The sequence below is a fragment of the Enoplosus armatus genome, chromosome 3, assembly GCF_043641665.1.
Source record: "Enoplosus armatus isolate fEnoArm2 chromosome 3, fEnoArm2.hap1, whole genome shotgun sequence".
NCBI classification, from domain to species: domain Eukaryota; kingdom Metazoa; phylum Chordata; class Actinopteri; order Centrarchiformes; family Enoplosidae; genus Enoplosus; species Enoplosus armatus.
Genome location: NC_092182.1, coordinates 14384106 through 14411560, shown reverse-complemented (window position 1 = coordinate 14411560; position 27455 = coordinate 14384106). Strand labels below are relative to the sequence as shown.

Here is a 27455-nt window from a genome sequence, read left to right as displayed (position 1 = left end):
CTACAGTAGCTTTCATTGCAAGCATTAAAGAGATCAAAGACTGGAGCTACTGTGTAAAGCACAAAGAAAATAGCTGCATAGGAGATGTTCTCAAGAAAAAGAAAAATGTTATAATGGAAGAAATTCTGCCTTTAAGACAAATATTCAATTTAAATCAAAATATTGTCACACTGTGCAAACATGGAAGGATAGTCAACAAAAGGAGTACTACATAGCCTGTGAAAACTGTTCTGTATTCTGTGGCTCTGGAAAGAGCTTTCCAAGATTTGAAAAATAACCCTGAAGATGTCAAAGATGCTATTGAGTTGCATTATGAGAAATGCAGGTTCCAGCATTTCTTGAGCTTGACCCTTACTCAGGACTAAAAGTCAGGCTGTCTCTGCCTCTGCTGTATCACTTTGATCATTATTTACATTTATGTATGCATCATATAAAATTGAAAGGGCTATTAGTTGGGAACCAGAGGGACCACAAAGAGATCAAAATAACTGCTTTGTTAAGTTCATTCTGCAGTCAGCACAAACCGAGCACTGAGCAATTTGTCTATAATAGCTCTCTCAGTTTTGAAGAACTGTCTGACTCATTATACCATCCTACTTCTTGACTACGTAGATCTTTGCCACTGCTTTGTTTTTTGCAGAATACATTAAAAGAACGTTGATGCATTCAACAAACACTTCTTCAGAGGGAATTATAGAAGTTATAAAAGACAAGTAAGTATTGAAAGCGAAAGTGTTGCTTTTGAGGCCGTACTATTAAATTAACTGAAACCGTGATAGCGTCATATTTGTTGGAGATCTTTGAATTAAGTCAGCCATAATACATACAATTAGCTGTATGAGCTATATGATCTTGTGAGGCCAGCATCTAGGCTAATAAACATAATTTAGAAAACCTATGGCATTGTACAAATAACATGTCAAACCAGTGTGGCTTCTCAATAATTCACATTCTTCATGTGCCTCTAACATCGTCATATCATCAACATTTATCAAACAACAACCAACCACACAGTAATCTCTTAAAAACCACAAAGGCAACAATTTATAAAGCTACAGATTGCATTAGTAGAGGTATGGTATGATTATGAATTTGACTCGCATGTTGAGTCCTTCAGCCCTCCTTGTCGTATGGTTTCAATGCCAGTTTCCTTTCACAATATCCTCCTGTAACTCACCACATCAACCTGTGCACATTCAGAATATCAGTGTATTCATGCAGGCGGTGGAAGCAGGTGGTAAAGCAATCCCACAAGGAAATTACTTCAGTGAACAAGATTTCTTTACAATCTGTGATATTTTATGAACCAGATTATAGCGTTTAGTTGTGTTTTGTTGCTAAATTAAATATGTTTCAATCCACATTCATTATTCAAATCACATAATTTACCTTTGAAGGTGAAAGCTTATATAGAATATCTAGTGTCTGCTTTGAATCTAAATGCTTCTTCTTCATAAAATTGAAACTGCAATTCAAGGCACTCTCACAGGTGTTTTGTTCACCTGAAGATAAAGTTCAAGTTCATTCAAATCTCTTAAGGATATTTCAAGCGCTTGTGCTGGAAGCATTTCATCGATGATGAATGAAACCTATCCTTGGACTGAGAGAGCAGAGTAAAGCAACCGGTCCTAGTGACCAGGATGTCAAGTCTTCACAGTGACGGCATGATGGTGGCTAATAAGGTGTTGCATTAAGACACATATCTGCAGCACCGACCTATGAATTATCTAATGTTAACTGTACAAACACAGGAGCTATGTACAGACTAACAGGAATTCATATATACACACGGCAGCTTCTATATAGAGGTGATATGAGCAACACAAACATGAACTATGTATATAAACACAGCATGAACGGACAGTACATTATGTACATTCAATGAGTGGTCAGGTACATACATAAGCAATGACAAAAGTCTGCACTTTTAAGCCTCATTGGGCTAATTATACATCTTTTAATGTACTACTACCATTATACTGCACTCAAGATTATGTACTGTAATATGGACATGAGGTATTTTGATGCAAATGAAAGAAAATAACTCAAGAATGGAGACAGGTATGTACAAATGGTTAAATACATGCTGGTTAAATATATACAGTATATGCACAGAAGATTGACTAGACCTATCATGAGATTTGTTTTTGGTAACAGAATTGGAAGACACAATGCTACTCAAATTAGAGAGTCCTGGCTTTGGGGTCTGGCGGCTGATATGATGGAGCTGCAATGGGGCCGGGGGCGTCCTGGGCTGAGGACACAGCAGGAAAGGCAAAGACTCCTGAAGGGAGGGGGAAGAGAAACTCAGGCCACTGGCTAACAGAAAGGGGTGAGGACAAGGCCCTGAATGGAGCTGCAGAGTGTAGCTGATAACTGGGACGGGGCCTCATGGAGGGGCTGGTCATCATTGTTGACCCAGGGCTGTCAGGCCATGACAGGGGAAGATTGCAGACCTCTGGACCTGGGGCTGTCCATGATGGGACCTCAAAGATTTAGATAATGGGCAAATATTAAACTTCGCAAACATGATTAACTGCATTTACGTAATACAATCAATTATGTAGGTAAACACAAACTATATATAGTATGTAGTGTGGAATTGCTGCCCGATAAGCACACTCAAAACTAAATTGTCTATATTTTCTCAGGCTTATGGTTTGTTGCTGTGTGTGTGCATGCGTGTGTGTGTCTGTGTATATCTGTGTTTGTGGTTTATGTCTGTAGGGTGGATGTACTGTAGGGTTCTTCACCGTCTTTGGATGGGTAGGTGTTTTTTTGTTACTGTCTGTCTTGTTATTTCTTTTTTTGTTATTGTTATCAGCGAGTCAGAATGCACCTCATGACAGAATGATAGCAGATTACTGCATTTCTACTGACTGCTGTCATCTGACAGGGTATATGATCTCTAATAACTGAAGGCATGTTGAGTATTTTAGTCTTGTGTAGTCTTAATACATTCTATATTTTTCTTAAATTTGCTATCTCTGGGCTAATTCTGGGCTTATCAAAAATTGTTGTGTTCTGAGTGGGAAGCACTGCAAGCCAAAGCCTCTTTATTAAACACTGAAGGTATGTGCAAGACTTCCACTAGGAACTAATTTCTAATGAAGACTGTTTAATTTAATTTTGTTTCTGAACACAAATTGGTACATAACAAGCATGAAACTCACATCTGAACCACCAGCCAGTTGTCCATGTGTTCGAGGCACAACCTGATCCCAGAGCTGCGGCCCGCTGATGCTCAGAGAGTTAGTGCGTGGCCTGTGGGTGACGATAAGAACTTCCTGGGCCCAGTCGTCCATCAGCCGTTGTAAGTCTTCAGGCAGGGTGTTTTCATTGGCACTCATGGATGTGCCAGTGTATGTGCCTGTCTTGTTGTTGCTGTTATTAGCCTGAGCTTGGGCCAGTCCCATCACTGGCTGATGAGAAGGAGGCGTGGCACCGGTAGGTGGCTGCTGGGATTGATTGAAAGCCCCTGACCCGGCTCCAGACCCTGAGAGGATGCACATACACAGATACAATGACACCATGTTTATTTAGCTGATTAGCCTGATGTACACTAACATGATTTTGAATTAATTCATTTTTAGTGAGACTAATTCTACTTACTGCTGCCACGCTCTTTGCCGAGACACAGTCGCTTCAGTGTTGACCCTGTAACATGAAAAAGACTTTATACAAATGATCATTCCCATTAGCTGGTAATAATGTTCAATAACAGGATGCAGTGCAAAACAAAGCTGCTGGATACTGCCACAAAACAAAGGATGAAACTAAAACCAAACTAACAAATAGGTAAACAAAACAAAGCAATCAGTCCCCTGAAACGAGACAGTCCATTTATTCGCAAAATCATGCAAATAGTCCAGGCGAGAGCCACATCAAAGTGCAGTGTTAGAGTGTTAGAAAGACAGATATAAGAAAGAGGAGAGACATTAGAAATGTTATAGCAGACTTGAAGTGCATGAGGCATGCAAAAGTCCATTGCCTAGTAATGTGGGGTGCATTAGTCAAAAAGATGTGTATGTTATAAGGTGGATAAATAACACAAGCATCAGTAGAAGGAACTTGAAATGTGAGATAATGCCCATTACTATTGATATGAACCATGATTATCCAAACCTCAAACTTCTAGAATAATAAACGAATAAACACAAATTATAAGTAAGAATTATTTAATATGGAATTGGGCAAAATTCTTTCCTTGTTTAGAGAAAGTGTGTCTAAAAAAACATTTAATCAATCAAAATCTTTACTTCTTCAAAATAGATTTTACTTTTCAGGGGTTTGAATAAGCAATATATTTCTAATGGCAGTGATAAGGACGAGGTGAAGCAAAAGGAAACCCAGCATTGTAGCAGAATAGTTTGGCAAAAAAGGAAAAAAAGATATCAGTGAGCTAAAGTAGAGAAATAGATAATAACAATGGAAAACAAAAATATGAAGCTATGCGGGAAGAGAAGAGATACAAACAGATAGACAAAGACACAGGCCCACTGAGAAATCTAGCTCGTGGCTTGCTACTCGATTTATAGGTCACTCTCTCAGATGTTTGAGGGTAATTAGCCCAGCCTGTAGAGGAGTATAATCAAAGAGGGAAGAGGACACCAGGGTAAGAAGAGCACACACTGAAATATCCAATCTTATTAAACAAAACACCACAAACAAATTTACAGTCTAGTATTAGTGGAAACTGTTCAGCTGAGATGTTCTGTCATATGTTGCTGGTGGTCACCTTGTCCGGGGGGAGCTTGTGTGCCGGTGCCGTCGCCATGAAGTCCAGCGTAAATATTATCAGAAGACAAAGAGCCCTTGAGGGAACAGGGCTGCTGAGTCTGCACGGGCTCTGACGTTGAGCTGGGAAGGTGGCTGGTGCATGAGCGTGCTCTGCCGTGAGTGGGGAAAGACCCTTTGGCAGGAGAGCCATTTAAACTCACAGTGGGCTCACCTGTACCTGTAGCAGCACCTGGGCACACACACACACACACACACACACACACAAGCATCAGAATGGTATACTCCTGGCTAATCTAACAAATACTAAACTTGTAATACTGGAGATTCTGAAAAGGAACTCACTGGATCTGCTGGAGTCACTGGATTTGGTTGTGACATTTCTAAACTGTTGAACCAGAGGGCTGAGAAGTTTGCCAGGCTTCAGTCTGTGCTTGCTGGACCTCTTTCTACGGCCGGCATGAGGTGCAACGTGTGAGAGGCCCAGGCCAGGAGGAGGGGCTTTGCCAAGCCGGCGATACAGCAGCTCCACTTCCCCCCGCTGATGGGCCTGTAGCTCAGAGATCTCCCTCAGATGTCTGAGGGGATGGAGGCAGGGATACACTGGTCACTTACAAGCTAAATGATAAAATATTTTCATGTAAAAACATTAAATAAGGCCAAAAGTAAACCACAGGCTAAACTTACTTCTCCCTGAGTCTCTGTAGTTCCTTCTTCATGTCTGAGTCCTCCATCTCTGAGTCATTATCACTGCTGGCATAGGCCGAGCCGTGCATGCCTCCATGTCTACTTGGCGAGTCAGAGCTCTGCACACTGCTGCTGCGCCCTGAACGACGGAGGAAAGCCACTGCCCTCTTCATGAGGTCACTGCCTCTGCGCTCAGAGCGAGTATGTTGAGACGGGGTGGCAGGAGCCAGCTTTGCAGGGCTGCTTTCGGCCCCCGAGTCTGAGGAGAGGAAACGAGCGTGGATCGTGACATCCACGGGGACAGACGGCGAGGTCAGGGTCCGAGGCAGGGAGCCCCGCTTGGCCATGGAAGGAGGTGTGTCCAGGTAGAAATCAGGCGGTGCAGAGTAGCGGCTGCAACGTGTCCTCTGTGTAATGTCATCTTCAGTGCAAATCACAGAGAAACGGCCAATTGTGGTGGAGGCAGTCATGGCCTCAGCCTGAACATGGTCCGCACTGTATTCTACAGGGTGTGCCGGTGAGGCAGCGCTGCTCCAGCTCCTTTGCTTCACATCTCGCCTGTTGGACACTTCGGGAGGCACAGAGATTATCTGCCAAAAGCAAAGAACAAACTGGGTTTACACAGAGCATCAGGTGATGCTTCTGTAAGAGCAAATGCAGTCAATTCTACTTTCCCCTTAAATGTGAGAAAAATCTCCATTTCATACCTTAAATCGGCCTCTTGTTCCAGAGCAGGAAGCAGAGTGAGGAACATGTCTTCTTGACAGGGAAGCTGAAAAAGTTTCCACAACAATGAGAGACTGTGGCACTGCAGTAATCAACTAACAGTAAAACATAAGTTTAGTTAGAAGTTAATGATGCCAGTCTTGTTAGATTGATTAGTGTCTGCTGTACATACCACACACGGCTGAGTCACTCAGTGTGCTCAAACTATCCATTCTCTCTGGAATTTGAGGCTAATAGAGGTGACAGGGTGAGAGATGAACAAAACAGAGACATGGGAAAACTACAATACAAACCATTAATAATTGTCCTATTATATAACTGTTAGTATTGCCTAAAAGGTTGAGGAAGGTTGATGATGATGTCTAACTAAATATTCCTCATGAATTCTTACTGTAGGCAGTACAGTTTTTCTTCAAACCCCTTATCCAACTAGAAACATATTTCCATGTATCCAAATGGCATATAGTATATCTGGCAATATATCAAACGAAATATTTAAAACAAGAATTAATTGTTAGACTATGCCAATTAATGCTGCCGAAATATACTACTAATAGTGTTACCATATATTTACATTTGAATACACTATAGTTTTCGATATATGGCAAAATGTGTTCAATCTTCATCACTCCCAAATTGATTGACAGCAACTAAATCAAAGTATTAACATTTTCTGATGCTGTTAAAGGTTTGTTTACACCAGTAATGTCTTTGAAAACAATAATAAAACATGCAATCTTTCAGTAAAATAACTTAGAATACACATAATTGACAAAATTCAATATTCATTCATTCAATTAATACACAAATACACAAAAAACAATCGAACCACAAGGTCCATTTAGTTGCTGCTCTGGAGCTCTCGATCATATCACACAATCTTCCCCAGCAGATTAATACCAAACACTAAATGGACCTTGTGGTGAAATAAGGGTCAAGAGTCAAATTTATTTCTCAGTTCTTAAGCCAACATGGACAAGAAGTCCTTCAACTGCTCAAAAATAAATGAACATTACAATCCCATGACAACCGGGCAAACTGTGGGATAGTGTGACGCGATTCGAAAGCTCCAGAACAGCTATTAATCAGCTGCTGTTTCAAAGGTCAAGAATAAACTTTCAATTTCAACTGTATGTGCACTGCACCTTTAATTTATATAAAAAGCTACTGATTATTGTACTTACCAGCTGTTCTCCTGCCCTGTAGCGTCCCTCCCCCATTGGCCCTGGTGTGCTGTTTCCTGACCCTCCTGTGGCGCTGTCTGGACCAGGAGGAGACTGGATGTACTCGGTGCCAGAACCTGGTGTCTCTGCAGCACTGCCTGATGGATACATGGGAGCATATTCCTGGTAGAGCAAGTTCCTTAGTTTCTCATCGAGTGTTTTTATGGTGCTGTCCACAAAGCCCCCGCGGCCCAGTCGCCCTTCGCCATCTGACTCCCCGGGCCCTGTACCGTGCTGGGATGGCGCTGGGCTCTGGGGTAGTGAGGGCACTTTGGTCCCTCCCACGCTAGAAAAAGGCTGGTGGAGCACCACAGGCTGCTGTGGGCGCTCACTCCGCGCTGCAGAGGCATAGGAGACAGACAGCGGCTCTTTGGCTAAACCCGTCTCCTGGATAGGAAGAGGAGCGAGAGGAGACCCACTCTGCAAACCGCTCACATCCAGAGACAGGGGCATGACCAGAGGGCAGCAGATCACCTCGTCAGCCATAGACACAGGACATGTCATGTCGGGCATCTGCTGAGCCGCATGGACCGGAGAGATGGAGCCCAAGGGGGATCCCTGTGACTCATCCACTGGGAAAGACGTATGAGGGGATGACGGGGGCAAAGTTTGAGCTCTGGCTGGCTGGGCCTGATGAACGCTGGCCAGGCCGCTGACCGAGCTGCTCGTAGGCTCCACTGATGACACTGACTGAAGGGTCGGGGGAGCAGACACAGGGGGAGACAGAGTAGCTAAGAGGAGAGGGTCTGTGTTGGACATTATTGGAGGGCTACAGAATCCATACACATCGTAGGTGAAGCCTCCACTTCCACCAGACATTGTGGAGGAGGACCCCTCTTCTGCAAGAGGAAAAACATGAAGATGAGAGAAAAAGATAATAAGATTCCAAAATAGACCAAGTGTTTAACCTTTTTTAAAGCGATAATTACACACAAGAGCTGTAGGATGTCTTTCATTCAGCTGCCACAAGGTTGTGCTATTGCTCCATGGAGCTGTCAGATTTTGTGCTGAAATTGCTCTGTAGGAACAAAGTCACCTCTGGAGGCCGACGGCCTTGCAGTGCCACTGTCAGTAGGATGGGTAGTGGCTGAACTCCCAGGAGACTGCGTAGCTGTACCATCAGATGGGGTGTCCTGGCTGGATGTGGGCGTCTCCTCTACGGGGCAGATTATGAACCACCTCTTTCCTGTGTGAAGAACTGCAATCCAAGAGTTCAGACACCTTACAAGTGAACGTGACATATGCAAATAAGTGATTCAACAGGCGTGAAAATAGATACATTTTTGAAAGAGATAATTGTTTTACCATTCTGCTGATAGACAGCCTGAGGTGCTCCAGGCTGCTGACTCTGCAGAGCGATAGACAGACGTGAGCTCAGTCAATATGCAGCTTGCTACTTGCCTTGCCACTCTGTATGAATAAGTCTCGGTCCAATGTCTGAATCTATGTATAAGCATGTGCAGTGTATCTATACAGACTATATTCATATGTACATCTACCCCCATCTTACCTCTCCTACCAGCCCTTCAGAAATCTGGCCTTGTTGAGGACTACAACTCAAAGTGGAGGCCCTTTCACCCTCCATGTCTTCATTCAGCATGTCTTCAGCTTTGTCCACAATGTCCTTTAGCTGGTCGATGAAGATCTCCTTCTCTAACAGCAGTATGAAGCCATTCTCCACCTGTAGACATACAGTTTTAAATATGTTAAACAATGTCATAAAAATAACTAATAGATGACAAAAACAGCAAACTGTAAAAGGCTGAACTAACCATGTAAGTGGCGATTTCCTCTGGAGCATCTCCATCCAGATCAAATTTAAATGTCACCATTTTGTGGTTGTGAGTCTCCAGCTGGCATTCAACCATTTTATCACCAGTGTTGCAAACCTGTGAGGGCATGGGTTACACTTTGCAATCAGACACATTAAGATTTTAAGAAATTGTAATTTAAATTGTCACAAATTACACCGTGACTCACATTGAGCATGCTCAGTTTGGGTTTGCTGGTCTTTTCTTGCCGTGAACGTGTGCGGGCAGACTTGCGGTGGTGTTTCCTGGGTTTTCCGTCCCCCTTCCCTCCACTGGCCAAGCTGTCATAGCCGTCACTTGTTTCCTTACCAGATGCCACATCAGAGTTGAAACTATGAAAGGAAAAGTTAAAAACACTTATTCACCTCTGGGTTGGTGACACATTTTCATCACACAAAGTTATAAAGAGAACAGAATCTGTAAAGAGCTGAAAAGACATGACACACACCTGTCATAGGCATAACTGGGTAAAGATACCGGTTTGTCCTGAAGCACATCCTGAAGACAGAGAAATGGGAAGGTGCAAACCAGTTAGGAGACCTTGGTAAAGGTGTTATTTTATACACAATGGATCAAGACTATATAGTAGTAGTATTACAATGTGTGCTATTAGCTTTTGACCTCAAAGGCTAATTTTAGTATCACTGGTTTCAAGATGGGATGGAGATATAAAACTGATGTGAATAATTTGAAAGACAGTCTGTGGTTTGAACATGCTTTCTGAGTAACAATTAGATGTCACTGATGCAGGGAAAATGCTACATTTTTAAAGAGATGCATATGTGTACAGATTTTTACTTTACACTAGAAAATGTACAAACTTTGGCTTTATCCCTACCTCTACACAGAGCTCTTGTTGAAGGGTGCTAGACGCAGTTGTCTGAGTTATGGCCTGGCTGGTACACTCAGACACTGAAACTGCTGTCTGGATGCCAGCAGGCTGCAGAGTCGGAGCTGCGACTGAAGCTGCGACAGGAGCTGGAGCTTGAGCAGGGGCTGCAGAATGAACTGGGGCTGGCAGTGTGCCAGGGATTGGGGCCGAGGTTAAACCTGGAACTGAGAGTTTGGGTTTACCTATTGCAAAAGATGTGTCTGAGCTTTTTGGTGGTTCAAAAGTGGGACCCGACACAGAGACTGGTGCTTTAACTGGGGCTGAGGCTGGACCTTGCACTGCTGTTGGAACTTGTACTGGGACTGGAGTTGGGGCTTTAACAAGGATTGAAGTTTGACTTTGAGGCATAGCTGCAGCCTGAGCTGATACTGGGACTGGTGGTTGGTTCTGTGCTGGGGCTTGAGTTTCAACTTGGGTTGTAGTTAGGACTGAGATTGAGGCTGGGGCTGGGACTGGAGCTGGAACTATAGGGGCTCCAGTTAAGTCTAGGAGAGCTGCAGTAGTCTCTGCATCTACACCACTTCCCCAGAGAGGAGTCTGAACAGCAGGCAATTCAGGGTGGGCCGGAGCCAAAAGGTGAACATCTCCCATATTCCCCAGTGGTGCAATCCTCTGTACCTGGAAAAAATAGCACATTTAGGGAATTGTTCATCTGTTAATACAAATATTGTTCACCTCTAAATCCACAAACGCATGTCCTGCATGCATTAACCGGTTAAGACACATTGCCACCTTAGTATTACAGATTTCCCATGACCCAACCATTACAGTGAGAACTGAGTCACATATTCACCTGGACAGGCTGCTCAGCCAGTTCCTGCTCAGGATGGGGGGCGGGGTATGGGGTGGGTGGTACCTGGGAGAGAGGTAAGGGATGGGTGGTATGGAAGCTACCAAGGTTTGTCTGAGAAGGGGGGGGGGCGCCCTGCTGCTGGGGCACAGCAGGGGACATGGCCATGGCAAAAAGCGGAGTAGGGAGTGCCACATGGGGCACGTGCTGAGGTGTGGACAGAGGGGTCTGAGGGGTGCCAAGAGTAGGTATAGAGGGCAAGGCAGCATGAGGAATCAGAGGAAGGGAGGGATGGTGGGGTGAAGTTGAGAAGTGGGAGCTATACATTGGAGGGCCACTGCTGCTGTAGGCACATGGCAGAGGACCTGGGGGGAAGGGAGGGGGCTTGTGGCCCCCTGTTTGAACAACAGGATATGGTGAGGGAAACTGGGAAAGAAAAAGGGAAAATGATAAAAAATGAACAAAGATAACCAGTCTATAGAAACGACATTCACACAGGCCCTTTATGTATGACTCAGCCCTGTATCCTTTATTAACTTTTGTAGGATGTTTATACCAAATTCTGTTTCTACCTTAGTTTGATCTTGTGTTTCTAATGCTACCACAACGCACCTGTGTGCTGACCTGCAGGGGCAGGAGTGGGGGAGGAGCACTGGAGACTGACTGTGGGAAACTGGTAGATATGTCAGGAGGACTCATGTGAGATGCAGGCTGGTCAACAGACAACAGCTAAGGAAGGAAATCAAACATTTGTTTTCCACTTTGATTGGAGAGAATGCATTTTGTGGTGGAAACACAAACTAATTCTGAATTAAACTGACAAGATACTCTGGTCTAAAAGCTCCACTTTAATAAAAGTGAGCTGCAGGGTAGGTAGACTTAACGCGATTCAATTATTCTGTGTGGTTTGCAGTGTGTGTACTGTAGCCCGCAGTAAGTTATAAGAGATGATGGCTCTACCTGGGGCAGGACAGCAGCTGGTTGGAGATGGCACTAAAGGGAGGAAAGACAAATGGGAAGGAAATACAAACCACATGAAAAGCCATTCACATACGCGCACACACACACACACACACACACACACACACACACACACATATATAGATATAAAGTACATGATGAGGCATTTCATAGGGGACATCAGATGCACTTTTTACCCACCTCACACACAGATGCCCTACAAATAGTGTGTTTTCAGATGGCTGGTGCCACCAAACTGCACATTAATTTCCTGCATGTTTGCATGTTTCAGTTAACTATAGCATACTTACTAGACAGAATTAGTATTTTTGGACGTCAAACTAATAATTATTATTATTAGTTTAGATTAACCAGCAATCCAAACACACTTATATTAACATGACCTTGCTAGGCACCTCTGAGTAGACTCCAAGGGTTGTTTTTTCAAACTTTTGCTTCCTTATTCTGCTTTTATCTGTCTTACTACAGCTGTTGCCAGGGCCTGTCGCAGTTAGATGCATGCAGTACCTGCTCCTGGCTGGGTTGGGCAGTAAGCTGCGGCTGTGGAGTGGGGGCTGCAGCTGGGAAGCTCTGTGCTGTCTGTCTACTCTGGTGCACAATAGAGGCCGGCGTAGCTGGAGCAGAAACTGTCTGTCGGAAACAAATAAGAGAGATCACATTTGTCGGACCTTGTTTTTAGCTATAAATACAACATGATCATGTTTGTATATTTGCAACAAATCACGCTCAAGGTTAAAATGTTCTGTGTGTCAAAGCAGGGGTAGTCATAAGCAAGAAAGTAGAGAGGGATGTTTCTTTAGCAGCTGGCAAGGTTCAATAAAGCAAGCTAAAATGAAAAAGGGAAGTTACAGCATTAATCTTTCGTCCGTCATACTGCCATACACTGTGCTAGCACATTATTTCGTACGCTGCCACGCGCTTCTACTGTGTTACAACCCAACTTATCTAAAACGGAGACCAGAATCTAAACCCTTATTTTGGATTAGGCAGGAGCAGAGACTGGCTGTTGGGCTCGCTTTGCTACCGTCATGGAAAGGCCAGAGGAGCGAAGCAGCTGGCAGAATCATGATACAGCAGGCTGCTGCTATGGCAGGACTTAGCCTCCACGAAGCTTCTCTAACCTACCAGTGGATCTGGTCTGCCTTCACTGTCATGTGGTGATAACAGCAGATTCCTGTCCAGATTTGGGCTAGAGAAGGGCGAGACATCCAGGCTCTGCCTCTTGTCTATATGCTCAGCTACTGAGGAGGAAGAACCCCCAACCTCCCTGTGGCTGTGCATTGGATGATTAGCAGAGAGGGTGGGGGAACTGGTCCTGCGACTGACGATGTGGCGGAGACAGTGGTTGAGAAGAGTGAGATCTCCACCTTCATACAAACTCCGTGGGAGCACAACTTGTGAGGGTGGGAAAAGATGTGAAGGTGAAGTCACCAGGGTAAGTTGACTGTCTGATGATGGGGGAGAGGGTGAGGCCAAAGGAGGAGGTTGAGTGATTGGAGGAGACCTTGCCAGATGAGGAGATGTGGGTGAGCCTGCCTTAGAGACTGAGGTAAACTTTGATGTGGAGAAAGAGCGTATAAGTGTGGGCCCCAGAGATCTGTTTCCCTTTGTCCTGTCCCTCAAGAGGAGAGACATGCAAGCCTTGCAGTGGTGGTGGGGCTGCGGGCTACGTGGGACGCTCAGACGGAGCTCTGAGGGAGGTTGTAAATTCAGGGGAAGGAGAGGTGAATTGAAATGACTCGCTGAGTCATGATGAGAGTTTTGATGTGGGGGCAAGAGAGGCGATGATAGTGATGGATTTTGGGCAAACTTAGATGATAGGTAGTCTGTGGCATGCACTGAGTTCTCTGTGCTATTTGTTGAAGCCAGATCCTGTGAGGGACACAGACAGGGGCTTGGATTCATTGTCTTAGTGAGAGAGTGTGTCCTACACCGTAACATCTCAAGCAACGATGCGCTTCCACGCCTAAAACACACTGTGCTCTCAGTGATGAGCAGGTTGTCATGGCATACAAAGGGATCACTGTTGTGACGCTGATCAGGGATTGTTCCAAAAAAGAAAATAAAAAAATTATTATTTAACAACTAAAAAACAAAACAAAATGAAGGATTCAAGAAAGTTTCTACAGAAATAAGAAATGCATTCACTCACTGTTTGAGACTGATAAGGCCCCTGGTGCAGTTGTGCTGCAGGTTGTTGGTAGGCCCCAGGATGCAGCTGACCTGTGGTTTGCTGGTAGGCTCCCTGGTGTAATTGAGTGGATGCTTGTGTGTAGTTTTCATGTGAGGCCTGTGCTGTGGGTTGCTGGTAGGGCCCCTGGTGCAGCTGAGGGTCAGCCTGTGCAGGAGGACTGTAGATCATCTGAGCTGTGGAAATGGGCTCTGGAAGCGACTGGTAGAGGCCATTTTGCTGATTGTTTAGATCATCTAATTGCATGGTAGAGCTCACTCCACTATCAGCTGAAATGACAGAGGGAATGAAACATCATAATTCACCACGATGCCCTCCGCAGGAAGGACAGACACTGAGGAACGGCAGGGGGAGAAGTGGAGTAGCATCTCATTAAAATTCAAAAGCATGGTGATGATGTCTCATTGCTGACTAATAGGTGTTACTCAGACGCTGCAGTCCTTTTCTCTGTTTATCTCTCACATTCACAAACACCAATTTAACCATTTTAAGTCAAAGTCAGTGTCCTGCTAATGGCTGAGTGAGTTCTAACAGTGGCTGGATTCATTACCAGAGACTCAGGTTCTATGATAAACAGCACATTCATGTGTGCTTCTAATTGCAGGTTCTCACATGTGGTAGACGTGGTGGCTGGCACGGTGCAGATCAGGGTCTGCTGCTCTACCTCTTGGTCCTCATAATCTGTTGTAGCAAATGTGGCCGCCTGTGGTACGCCGGTACCGGGCACCTGCAGTAGGTTCTGCTGCGTCCTTTTCACAGGCGCCTCGCCATTTCCTGGTGAGACAGTCCGCTCCCTCCTCCATTTGATGAGAGCCACGCGGTCCCGGATAGACTTCCCAACTACCTTCACATCACAGTCCAGGAAAAAACCTGATTCCACCTACAGGACACAGGCAAGATGCTCGCTGCAGCTCAGAACAAACTGAGTCATGGTTGTAATTCAACACCTTATATAATAAATCAACAAATCTAATCCTGTTCTTCCCCTGAAGAGCAAAGATCAACTGATCAGTTGCTCTAGTTTCAATCAATACAGTACATGCTTCAAGCCTATCATTACAGACATGACCACTAACCAACTGCCAGCTACATTACACATAATTCAAAGGGCCTGAGGTTGTGTTCCAAGTAAAGACAGCTGTATTATTACAAGACACTATATACAGGAACCAATAGTATGTAGTGGAATGATACTACAGAGGTAATCATCCTCAACAAGATGTATCAAAGGCACCTCACTGCATTACCACTGCTTCCTCAGTGTGGATTATTGTGTTTTTATCACAGGCAAAACGAGAAATTGTGTTCAATTTGTGTTCACCATCCATTTTTTTTCAAACTCAGTTTTAAGTTTTGGTTAGGCCTGTTTTACCAATGAGACTTGTGGCACAAAGCAGAAGTATTGTTGCTATGGTTACCTGCAGCTTAATTTCCTTCATCTGTTTTTGAAGTGCCAATGGATTTTAACAGACACCTGCCAGCCAATCAGAAAAGAGTATTTTCCAAGGCTATGGCCGAGTCTGCAAATTAAGCCAGCTTCAGCAGAAAAGGGATCGATAGTTTCCTTGGAACACCTCGTTTCAGACCTCTAATTGCTACCCACTTAAGTAAAACATAATAATTATAAAGTTAATGACTAATTCCGTCTGTTTATATTCATCAAATACAATGACTACTTCAGTAACTCAAAATATTTGTTTACCATTTCTTGGGCAACGACCTCTGGCACCTCGCTCACCAAGTCGAAGGTAAACTCAATAGCACCAGTGTCCTTGTACTTCCCCTTCAGCTTTTTAGTATCCTCAACCCACAGCTTCAGAGCAATGGAGGATTTCTTCCCATCATCCTCTTCATTGAGCTCTACCCTCACGCCTGTGTCCTCTGCAAAGAATGCATGGTTCAGGAGGTCCTTGATGGAGTACCTGCAGGAAATACACAAAAACTAGGTACTGACCTGTAGTAAAGGTCACTGTAACAGTAAAACCTAATAATGCACAACACACAGAAACGTCAACTGGTGCCAGAGCCAAATACTGGCATTAACGTCACACTGCAGGAACAGAAACAAAACAGCAACCTCTACCTACATACAAAATGCGTCACAAGCCCCGAGACGCTGTCAAAGGTCCCGGTCCACTTACCTTTCTTCCCATCTGTGGCAGATACATTCACCAATTATTTCCTTAATTTCTGGGTCACTGACTTTACAGTAGCTGGCAGGTTTCACCCCCTGCAAAACAAACAGGTATTAGCATGTCTCAACTCACCAGCTGACACACTTTAAGCACACTTAAAGCAGTACTTAGCGGCTGACTGCATAACAGAGGAAGTAAGTACAGTCTGCAGTGTCAAAAAACATTAATTACAGACTCTGCAAAACACATTTTCTCCCAGACATCTCAACTCTGGGGATTAAGAAGCTACTGCCGTACAAGAGGACTTTAGGAGCGCTGGAACGATTAGCTGAGTGATTAGTTGACCCGCGAAGAACTGATTAAAATTATGATAACTGATTCATGGCAGGAGTCATTTTATATAATACTGAAAGAAGAAATAACATACTCTTTTCCTTACAAATTAAAAGTTGAATTCCTAAGAAATGAAATGCACCCTTGCTCAATTTAATGCTGCTACAGATTTACTTGCTCTGGTATGACGAGTAGCTTTGGTGGCTAATGTTAGCTAATGTTAAAAAAATATAGGTAAATAATGCAGTAACATTGAGCATTTTAGATGATGATGATAAACAGTAGTTAGCATTCTAAACGAGATTGTAGGACTTACTTTTACTTTGGTTAAATATGGTGGGCAGGTGTCATCCGTTTTAACTTTAAAACATTAAATATTGCATGTTTTGTCACTCTACTAAAGAATATATAATCAGCTGATTGAAAATAATCATTAGTTGCAACCTCTGTACATATCTCCCAACCCCACACACTAATAGTAAGAACTGATTTATTTAGTTGAAAACAGTTCCGTGCTTTTAAAGAAAATAATGCACATACGTTATTTGTCGCAAGAAATAAGAATAACAAGCCAAGTCTTCAAACATGTTTCTAACACAGACTGAAACAGTTGTGATAACAATGGCAGAGTTGAACAGCTTTCAACGTGAACTCACACTGGTGACTTTGCGGTAGATCTGAGCCGCATTCTGACACTCAGAGTACGGGTATTCTGAGGTGGCCATCTCCAGCATACACATCCCAAAGGCGTAGACATCCACAGCCTCGTCATAGTGCTCCTCATACATCTCTGGGGCCATGAACTCTGGAGTGCCTGGAGAATCAATGCAAGAGAGGTAGATCAATTATAAACTCACATGCAGTTATCAGTGTTTCATCCTGTTTCAGTGGGATCAATGTCAGCATCAAGGACTGAAATCCAACACAGCTGCTTCATCATGATATCAAGTGATTTCTAATGTCTGATGACAAGAAAGAATTTGTTAAAAAGTAAAAAACGCAAATGTTCAACTTTAACAGAATAATATGGTGGCACTCCTTCACAGAAAATATCTGTTTTATGATTATTTAGCATTGAATAATTTAAGAAAACTTTGATCAAACTATGGTGGGCTTAAAGTGGACACTATCCTGATTTTGAATGAGATGTAAAAATATAGGCTATATAGACTATTGGCTGTCCTCAGGTAACTTATTTCCTATGAAAGAAAACAGGTATCAGAGATTGATAGTCATTGTTGTCTGTAACATTTATTAAAATAACAGGCTTGTAGTTTAATAAAAATGTAAGCTTGTATCATTTCAAATGGTCTATGGAAAACTGAGTGAAACACATATAGAGTTTAAAGCAGCTATAATCAATATTTCTGTATTGACAATGGATCACAAACTCACAGAGAAATATCACATGACTCTGCTCTTCCCTTCAGCTCTACAGAGCTTCATAGTGTCTTTCAGCTCATTGTTTTGGACTTACGGCCCACAACTTAACTGTTTTGGCACTCTCACCTCTCTGATCAGTGTTATCTAAAGGAGAGTGAATATTGGACTCACATTCATCAGGTTACCTGAATCACGATTCTAAATGAATGCTAATGTTGCACCGTATCTGCTGAAAGCCTTAAAAGGTACTATGTCAGTGTTGTATTCACAGCTTGTTTCCGCTGCCCCTGAGTGCCCAAAAAATATCAGTTATTGCGGGTTCAAAATAAATATTCTGTTAGTCACAATTCAATAAAACAGCGTCTTGCCAACTAGCTGATGACTAACCAATAACACTTTTAGCAAAGGAGGCCCTCTTCAGTGTTGCCAGGCCCAGGTCTCCTATTTTGACAGAGCCTGTAGGACCAGTGATGAAGATGTTGTCACACTTGAGATCTCTGTGGATGATTGGAGGAGTCCTTGTGTGGAGGAAGTGGAGGCCTTTGAGAATCTGCCTGCACCAGCTCCTGAGAACTTTTGGCTTCATCACCTTAAAACGCTTCAGATACCTGCGGGAGGATAAACACACCATGATGGAGATGTTCCAGTTAACACCAGGTCAAGAACACACTGAATGGTTAGACACAAATTGACATATGAAGGTCTGTCCCCACTAGTCGCTGTGCTGGTAAAATGTTTTCATGGAGCTCTTTCTCCATTGCAAATTGTTATTGCTTTCATTAAGCATCAGTCACACAGTCAATATGAATCCCAGATAATCATTCTATTCTCAAACTAATCTCCTCACATGGACTTAAACTTTTGTTTTGTTAATTAAGTTTTGAGCAAAAAAAACAATGCCAAAATCACAATTATTCATTTTCCTTTAACATGAACATCATCTTGGAGTTTCAATCTGTCTAGCAGTCGAGCATTAGATTTACTGTAATGTCATTCAATTGGTATGAAACCTGATACACATGATGTAGACAGTCTAATGGTCATTACTGTAAGGTTTAAACTGACTAATAGAGGAAGCAATAAGAGATGGCTGTCTGATCAGTGATTTACAGTAAGGTATGAAAAGGACACATATGAGCTAAGATGGGGAGCACACCAAGATATCTTAAACATACAAGAAAAAATGATTAATTAGAAAATGTTTTTCTCGTATTTTCATGTTGATTCTCACGTTTTCAGTGTCCCTGAGGTCATCAGCTCTGTCACCAGAACGATACACTTCTTCCCTTTAACCGGTGATTCCCAGAAGTCATAAAACCGCACAATGTTGGGGTGCTGGAGAGCCTTCAACATCTCTGCCTCCTCTTTGAACCTCTGTCTCTCAGCTTTGGACAATTTCCGTTCCTGGGGAAAAAACAATTAATTTTTCAAAATGAGAAATAAGGATTTCCAAGTTTGCCCACTCATTCCTTTCTGAAGCCTTATCCGAGGAGAAGCTCCAGCAGTGGTCAATTTGTCCAAATTTAACAAGTTCGAGGGGTGATGGAGGAAGAAGGAGGGGCTGAATCATCATCGTTTTCAGTGTTTTTTCTTATATAAAGAGGGAATGGAAGCGATACAATATCAACTTTAAATAGTCGGGTGTTGCTTCTGTTAGAACTGCCTGTGGCTCATGTTTAGAGTGAACACAACTTTGGCATTTTGAGTGGGTAAACATGGGGGTCTGAACCACACGGCACTGAGACACCTCACAACTATGAGTGGGATCCGAACTACATTTTTCAGAGTAAGCCTTATTTAATCTGATGTGATACAGACAGACACATCTGTTATAGCAGATAAACAAAAGATTAAACTGCATTTTTAATCAGCAAATGCCAACTGTGCCGCTGGGGGAAAAAATGGAACAAAAAAAAACATTAAGAGTTTATAAGGGCATGCTGTAGATAAATCATTTTCTATCATAAAGCCCAAAACATCAGGAAAAACGCCATCTTTGATATAGTTACTGTGTAGCGTCTTCAGAGTTTAAATCTTACATCTTTGGGTATCCAAGTCTGAGTAAATCCGTGTATACTGGATCAATATTTTGGCCCCTGCCTTCCCTGAACTGTTGTATAAATAGGAAAACAGCTGACAGCGAACATCCTCTACATTTCTGTTTCTCTCCAGTCAGCATGGCAGATACAACCCAGCGGCTTCGGCCACGACGAACGCTACACGACCTCCAGAATCTCTCTCCTGCTGTCTCAGTATACGCACTTTGATGGTGACGATGAGGGTGCGTTCAGTGTTTTAAATGTCTAGGGTGCACAATTACCTAGTGTACATCTTGTGGCATTGATTACTGACTGATGCTGGGGAATCAGATTTCATTCACAGCCCATAGTGAAGTATGCAGTGTGCAGCCTAAAGCGTCTTAGATTACGCGCAGCATTGTGAAGGATACGCCTCCCACTTTAGCTACCTTCATAATGCTGATTCTTATTAAGAACAAATACATTTCACTTTGTCTCGTCTCTCTGTCCATATTGTCCCATCGTCTAGTCAGTTTACGTACAGATTATGACTGAACATTTGCAGAGAGAAGATCTAATCAGGGTGTGGCACTTACAACACAGAATCTGCTTTACTGAGACTTCATTTTGCACAATAAAAACTGAGTAAGGAAACACATTAGCAGCACTGATGTGTGGAGTGGTGAGGGCGCTGCAATTAATATAAATATAGAACTCCTGTTTTGCTGTGTATTAAATACTACACGTCTTACACGCTGTCCTCAGCTGAACCCACCCTTTCCCTCTCTCTCCTCTCTCTCCCTCTGTCTTGGTGCAGAGGGCTGCATCAGCAGGATTCACTCTCCAGACACATCTGTAAATCCATGTTTAGCATTCATTACTAAGCTATCAAACAAGACAAATAATGTAACAGCGAGACACAGATCTCAGAGTCGCAAAGTATTTTGGTATTTTACTAAATCATGCTGCATGATTTGCTGATTGCGGGAAAACAACATGCTCAGCAGATGTTTGATCATCATTTAGGGGATAAATAAGTAACAATCACTAGCAGCCTGGCACCAGCTCCTGTTCAAATCTGATTTATGAATATTTCTATGAGCATATACTGTATGTTTTCTGCTGTCTCACTCTTAGTCTTACCCCCAAACACACACACACAGTATATACAGACAGCGGAGGTACACGATTTGAGTTACAGCTGCTTTTTGTGAGCGAGGCACACGGGCACAGAAGCGCTGAAGGGCAAGGCCTCACCTCCAGGGACAGAATGGTTGAATCATCACTAGATCTCCCCTAAGAACCTGCTCAGACGCAAACACACACACACACACACACACACACACACTGTACATATACACTTGCTGTAGAGATCATCATGCATGATACATGATTTTCTTGATACACGTTAAAAAAAGTACTCTTCCTCCAGTAAACTTCAGTTAATAATGCAGAAGTGTTTAAAAATACCAGTGGTTGGTTTCTCTTGACAGATGACTAGAAATACTGAAAAAAGAGGCTTTAGGCGCTCTTTAAATCCCTTTAAATCCCTAACGAAGACTTGAAAACTGAAGGTAATGTCAAGGTACAAAAGTAGAGAACCCATGCTGAAATGTGGGATGTAACGAGGAGACAATCACTTTGTTAATTCCTACAAGGATGGATTGAAGTTTCACATCCAAAGTCAGAGCCAGAGCCTCATTACGCGTATATTATGGTGCTAACATCAACAGAACAGAGAACGTGGGTATCCTCGCCTCACTGGGATCTAGACCGGTGCTGTTGCCAACAAGAGTTGTGAGATAAGCACAACGTAAAAGTGATTTAATTCTACGTCTCAACCTGATTGAGCTGGGCTGTAATTTGTATTCCCTTAGGCTGCATGGGGTGAACCTAGATTCTGCAAGAGTAGGAAGACAAAAAAAAAGCATCAGCTCTGATCTGAAGCTGCACTAAATCTATACAATCACACTGCTGAGCTGTGCCTCAAAGTCACAAACGTTATTCTCATTATGAGAATGTAACGTACATATATCTCATGTAAATTAATGGTTCATAAAACTATGTTAAGGTGCTGACTCAGCCTGAACTGGCTTGATTTTTTTGGCCCCTACGAAACGTCTAAACCCCAACAACAACAAAGTTGCTAATCAAAGTTTGGTGAAATTATTAATACAATTATTATTAATAATATTAAGTGTGCTGCTGAAAAACCACTGTTTTCGACTTAAGAGGTTGTTTCTACACACACAAGGCAGTAAAATAAACATGCCGTCCCAGGAAGCCATAAGAAAAGAATGTATTTTCTAATTTTTTAGGACAATGGAAATAGTAAAGCTATAACAAAGATGTGAACTATCTGTTAAAACAGTGGCTATGTAACTAATTCCCAAGGAAGAGAGAGAGAGATTTTCCCTGACGTATCAGAAACTTTAAAAAGGACAGACACACTGATTTTAGTCTAAACCTGTGCATGTGTCTACAGTCTAATCTGCCTCTGTTTTATCTGAGAATACTGTATAAAGGGAGTCATTCTCACATCAGTATGATTCAGTTAGTAGTAGCAGCTATTTGTTCTGAACAGACGGCAAAAGCTTATCACATTTTGAGCCGTGAAAGGGCAACCACTGTCTACACGTCTGTCTACAGGCTAATCTGTATATCACATGGATAGCATCTAAACTGATCACTAGATTACCACATACACAGATTACTGGTACAGTAAACTGTCACTGCTATGAAGCCATGTGTTTATATGAGCCCCATGCTAAAAGTCTACAGTTACATCTGCCGACACTGTGCATAATGACTGAATACTGTCAAGGTGCGAGAGCAGAATGACTCCAATTCAATTGAGTTATAATTCAAGAAAGTCAAGAGGAAAAGGAGAATAAAGACATCTTATTAACGTCTTTGAGTGACACAAAACGAAATGATGACAACATTTAGGCTTTAAGAGAGGGAAAGCTGGTGCAATGTGAGCGAATTGACTGACAGACAGTCTCCTCCTCCTCACTCTGCCCTGTAACAATACTCTGAACGATCCTTCTCCTCAGTAACAAAGCCATCCAAGATGGCTCATTAACAAAAACATTGTGGAAAACAGAATGGGGAAACACAGAATCTCATCTGGGTGCTGCACGGCACTGTGCACGTCAGCAATATGCGAGATTATAAAAACAATGGAAAAGAACAATTCTATAAATAAAAAATCAAATCATCAGTAAGAACATAACACAAATGCCTGCAACTGCTCACTGGTTCATCTGTTTTACCCTGATCCTGAATGATCAGTGGCTGCGCCTAATAAGATTCAACAAATAAGCATAATAATCTGATAATAATCCATATTCACTCATGGATCTCAAGGCCCCTATAAGCAGGTAATGTCATTTAACGGTGTAAAGTGCCACAGATCCTTCATTAACATATTTTACCTGAGGGACTCTGGCCTGAGAGCTTGTTGGATATGATCTGGTCTCAACTTCAAATGTATTAAGTTACTTGTGATTAAACTAGTCCTTTGTTTTCTGGGGAAACAGAAACCATCCAGAAAGATCCCTGAGTGTCCCCTGGACCAAATGTTGGCACCCCGAGCAGAAGGCTGCACACTGACAGAGGACAGACTCTTTGGGCAGGTCTTTCAGTATAGATCCCAGATAACAGGCCTATTACTGGTGCTGGACTTGAATGATCAATGAACCCACCTGGAGTTCACACCATGCCACTTCGACCCAGGTGTCGGTATCAAGACCTTTATAGACGGTCTTGAAGGACCCTCTCCCCAGCTCAATGTCAAACTTGAGGAAGCGGCCCCCAGGTGAGGTGGACACAGCCTTCATCCCGGGCTCCTCTTCGTTCTCGTCGCTTCCTGCTTTACCTGTGACGTCCGAGGACGCGACCTCTGCCTTCGGCGCGGTCTCGCTCCTGTCCCCCTTCCCCTCATCGGCGCTCGCGCTCTCTGTGGCGCTGTCCTTCAGCCCCACCTGGCTCTCCGTGCTCGAGGTCTCCTGGAGGCCCTGAACTCGGGTTCCCTGCAGAACCCTGGCGCGACTCCGGTCAACGATGGTCCGCAGGTCAATGTTGAGGACCGGGCTGCTGTTGACACACTCCGGCGTGTCCACCGGCTGCTCCTCGGAGTCCGACACCCACAAGCTCCGCCGGATGAACCTCTGGCGGATCAGCCCCTGGTAGTCGGTGGACGGGTACGCGCTGGGGTCACTCGATCCTCGCAGGGCTCCGTTTTGAATGTTGACATTGTGGTCTGTCCCATTCTCATAAACAGGCCTGCGAGCATTTGCGTTAATGTCCGAGTCTAAATTGGGTGCCGAGGAAAACGTGGATCCCAGTGGCGGATCTTTTCTCGAATCGTCCGCCGAATCCATCCCCGGTAACTTGTTAAACACTTACCGGCGACATTGTGTGGGGAGGATGATGAGCACGCTGCTCTCCCGGCGGTGGGAGAGTTTGCTGCCTACCTGCAACACGCGCATGCAGTGACGCAGTTCGCCAGCTCAGGATGTATGGCCTTATGCTTTGGATTTGTTTAGGTCTCAGAGCACCCCCCACAAAATGTCCAGCTCGGAGGATGCGTGCATTGCTCCTTGCCACTTCACGCCCCGGTCCCCCACCTTGCTGCAGTACAGCACCGAGAGCTGCTAGAAAGCTAATATTCAAGTCAAGCCTGATGTCATTGCCAGTTCAACCTATGAGCTCGCGAAAACAGTTTTCCTCCACGTTGCATAAGGTCCCCAGCTCCAGCGCGTACTGTAGAAAGGTGATGTGTTCCGCAGATAGATGACTGGCCTACAGCGGACAGGCCGGGATGTTTCGGCTGCACTCACTAATCCCTCCAAAGACACATCACGGGACGACCAAGTGCGCAGCTGTCATCTTCTGCGAAGACTCGCCGAACCGGGCTCTGGCTGATGCAAATAAGTAGCAGGTGTTCCGGGTTAAAATCTGAATAAGTTCCGAGAAGTGTGACCTGGGCTTCTCTGCATTGCTCCTTTAACCATCCGCACGCACTTTATTTCTCTCCGCGGTGTTTGTCCTGGAGCGGCGTGCAGGCTGGATAGAGGCGCTTATCAGATTATGCCCACTGCGGCACGGTGTCCCTCAGGTTGGTGGGAGCAGGCAGCTCCACAGCTGACTGTCGTCTTCCTACATGTCATTCTCTTTCAGGTTTTTTGGGGAAAAACTAGAATATTTCACGGCACAGCCCACGCCCCTAGCAACAACACGTATCCAATAACCCGACACGCTTTTAGGCGGCACCCTCAGCCTCCCCTGACACAGGCTGCGTGGACCACACCACTGTCCGCCCTCATCGTGACGCGCTAAGCCTCCAATGGGAAGATGTCTGTTAAAGCCTGCCGACCAAAAGGGACGCTGCTGGGGGAATTATGGGCTGCCGGATAAAACGCACCGGACCCCATCTTCATATTACTCATCCACATGGACCCCCGCGTAGGGAGGCTGAATGAGACTCCTTCAGGAGTTATTAAGAATTTGAAATGCTTTCTCTATGAAACACTGCACTGCAATCTCAACCACTCCTTTAGAATTATTCCTGAATTATATTGTTGTTTGATGAATGGCTTTTTGTATCATTTTTACACTACTAGTTTTCCTACTTTCATCAGTCTTCATTTTACATAATTACATGTGGAATAAATGAATAAAACTTTGAAAAGGCTACCTTCAAATCTATTATTACAAGGAAAACACCAATGGAATTAAGCCTTTTAAAAAACAACAACCGGGGAATCAATATATTATATATATCACCTATTCCTTGTTTGTTTGTAACATAAACCAGTTTGATTATGTATGACACCCTTTAATATCAGTTCAAACACTGAAGCTTTATACTGACCTACCATTGACAGAAAATGTAATTTATCAGTTAAATTATATTTTCCAGTTCTAATAAGAACACTTTTTATCAACAACTTTCCTCACAAAGTTGCCTAAAAGGTGTTTAGTTAGTTAGCTTAGTGAGTTATGGTGACAAATTGCTGCAGTGTAGAGGGAGGTGGGTATTTATCTTTTAAAGTTTGTCCCTGTTGTGCAACTTTGTATCACTTTTACAAATGTAGTTTAAATATATAAAGTAAATGCATGGAATAAATAATTATTTATGATTCTGGCTAACACAAAGGTCGGAGGTGGAGGTTAGGGACATGTCATTATCTGCCCTCTTTTAGACGTGACACATTTATCTTTTATTGGTTTGTTTTGTACCACAGAATCATAAAATGTGAAGAGAGGGAAATGAGATACTAAGGACAAGAACCGAGAGGTCAAAATTGTCATATAAGTATTATTTCTCTCCATGAGGATCCACCTAAAGGGACGGTTTTACATTTTATGGGGTCAATCTTGAGGGACAAACATGCCCAGGTCACCAGGGAAACAGTGGAAATAATGGGAACCAGTTGAAGGGTGGTGTCAGGTTTACAGCGGGAAATCATGACAATTGGTGTCTGGCCATCCTTTTCATGGGTCTCATTTTCTGGTGACCCATGACTGCATGTGTTTCACTGGAGAAGACTTTTCACTCACTGTGCTGCTGTTTCCTCGCTTTGTCAACTTTGCTTAAAATACATAAAATCTTAAGTGAGTGAAGTGACTTGTTGGAGAATTCCAATGATCGTTTTAGTAACATGAATAGTACCATTAGCTTTCTCTCTGACGTGTCATGTATGATACAGAAATAAAATGAACACTTGTTGTGTAGCTGCTTAATCTCTAAAGAACTCCTGGTTTTCAAGATAGAAGTACTTTGACTTGGCTTTATTAGTGTAAAGGTGAAGATCATAATCATGCCAGTATTCACTAGAACTGATCTTACAATATTCATCATGTTGTAACCAATTTATTTATTAATTTACTTTGTTCTGCTAAATCCAATTACTTTTGTTGTTACTCAAGACTGGATTAAAAATCAGGCAAATTGACTCTGGGGGCCCTAGGCCCCTATGTGCCAATTAATTTGTGGTAAAGTATTGTTTTTTTTATGATATGCACTACCAAAGCACAATCAAAAAGTGAAATGGTATGGGCCCTAATGTGGTCTTATAGAGGACTCTGTGATAAATATTTCAGTTGACATTATGTTTACATGGTGCATGTCCTTAAACACATTTGGGTTTCATCCAATGAGGACACACTAACATTCTTAAGAGCCTCCAGCGTGCAATACTGCGTTAATACACAGGGTGGCAGTACAGAGTCATGTTGCCTCAGTCATTGAGTAGTTAAGTCTGCGAGTCCAAAGTCAGAAAAATGAAGTCTCTGCTTGGCTCACATACATCAGGATATCTGTTCAAATGTGGGAAATAACCCCGTTAGTAGTATCTCTACTGAGCAGCTCACACTTCTCCAAACAGCTTCCTGAGGACAGACGCCCCCATGTTGGAGGGGCGGTAGTCTGGAGCTATCCCCAACCTCTTGTCGTCACAGCAGCCTTTTATAAACAGTCTGCCCGAGCCCGCTGGCAGGACCACCGACTTTTTTTCAAGCCCACACTATATAGGACCAACC

The 27455-nt window shown here is 43.3% G+C and overlaps 1 protein-coding gene across 1 annotated transcript; it reads right to left on the bottom strand.

Moving 5' to 3' along the window:
- Positions 1-2183: 2183 nt before the first annotated feature.
- wnk2 (WNK lysine deficient protein kinase 2) lies at positions 2184-24292 on the bottom strand. The gene is made up of 30 exons (XM_070902634.1): positions 23615-24292; positions 19121-19293; positions 18277-18497; positions 17163-17320; positions 16180-16268; positions 15741-15960; positions 14651-14918; positions 14000-14307; positions 12973-13881; positions 12355-12477; positions 11827-11859; positions 11479-11595; positions 10870-11292; positions 10023-10694; positions 9633-9682; positions 9354-9516; positions 9146-9262; positions 8884-9054; positions 8679-8721; positions 8410-8571; positions 7335-8212; positions 6323-6380; positions 6132-6196; positions 5425-6014; positions 5083-5315; positions 4739-4969; positions 4477-4575; positions 3613-3657; positions 3174-3496; positions 2184-2486 (listed from the first exon to the last, which is right to left on the bottom strand). The coding sequence occupies exons 1-30, from the start codon at positions 24290-24292 to the stop codon at positions 2184-2186; spliced, it is 7923 nt and encodes a 2640-aa protein (XP_070758735.1).
- Between the last annotated feature and the right edge of the window lie 3163 nt (positions 24293-27455).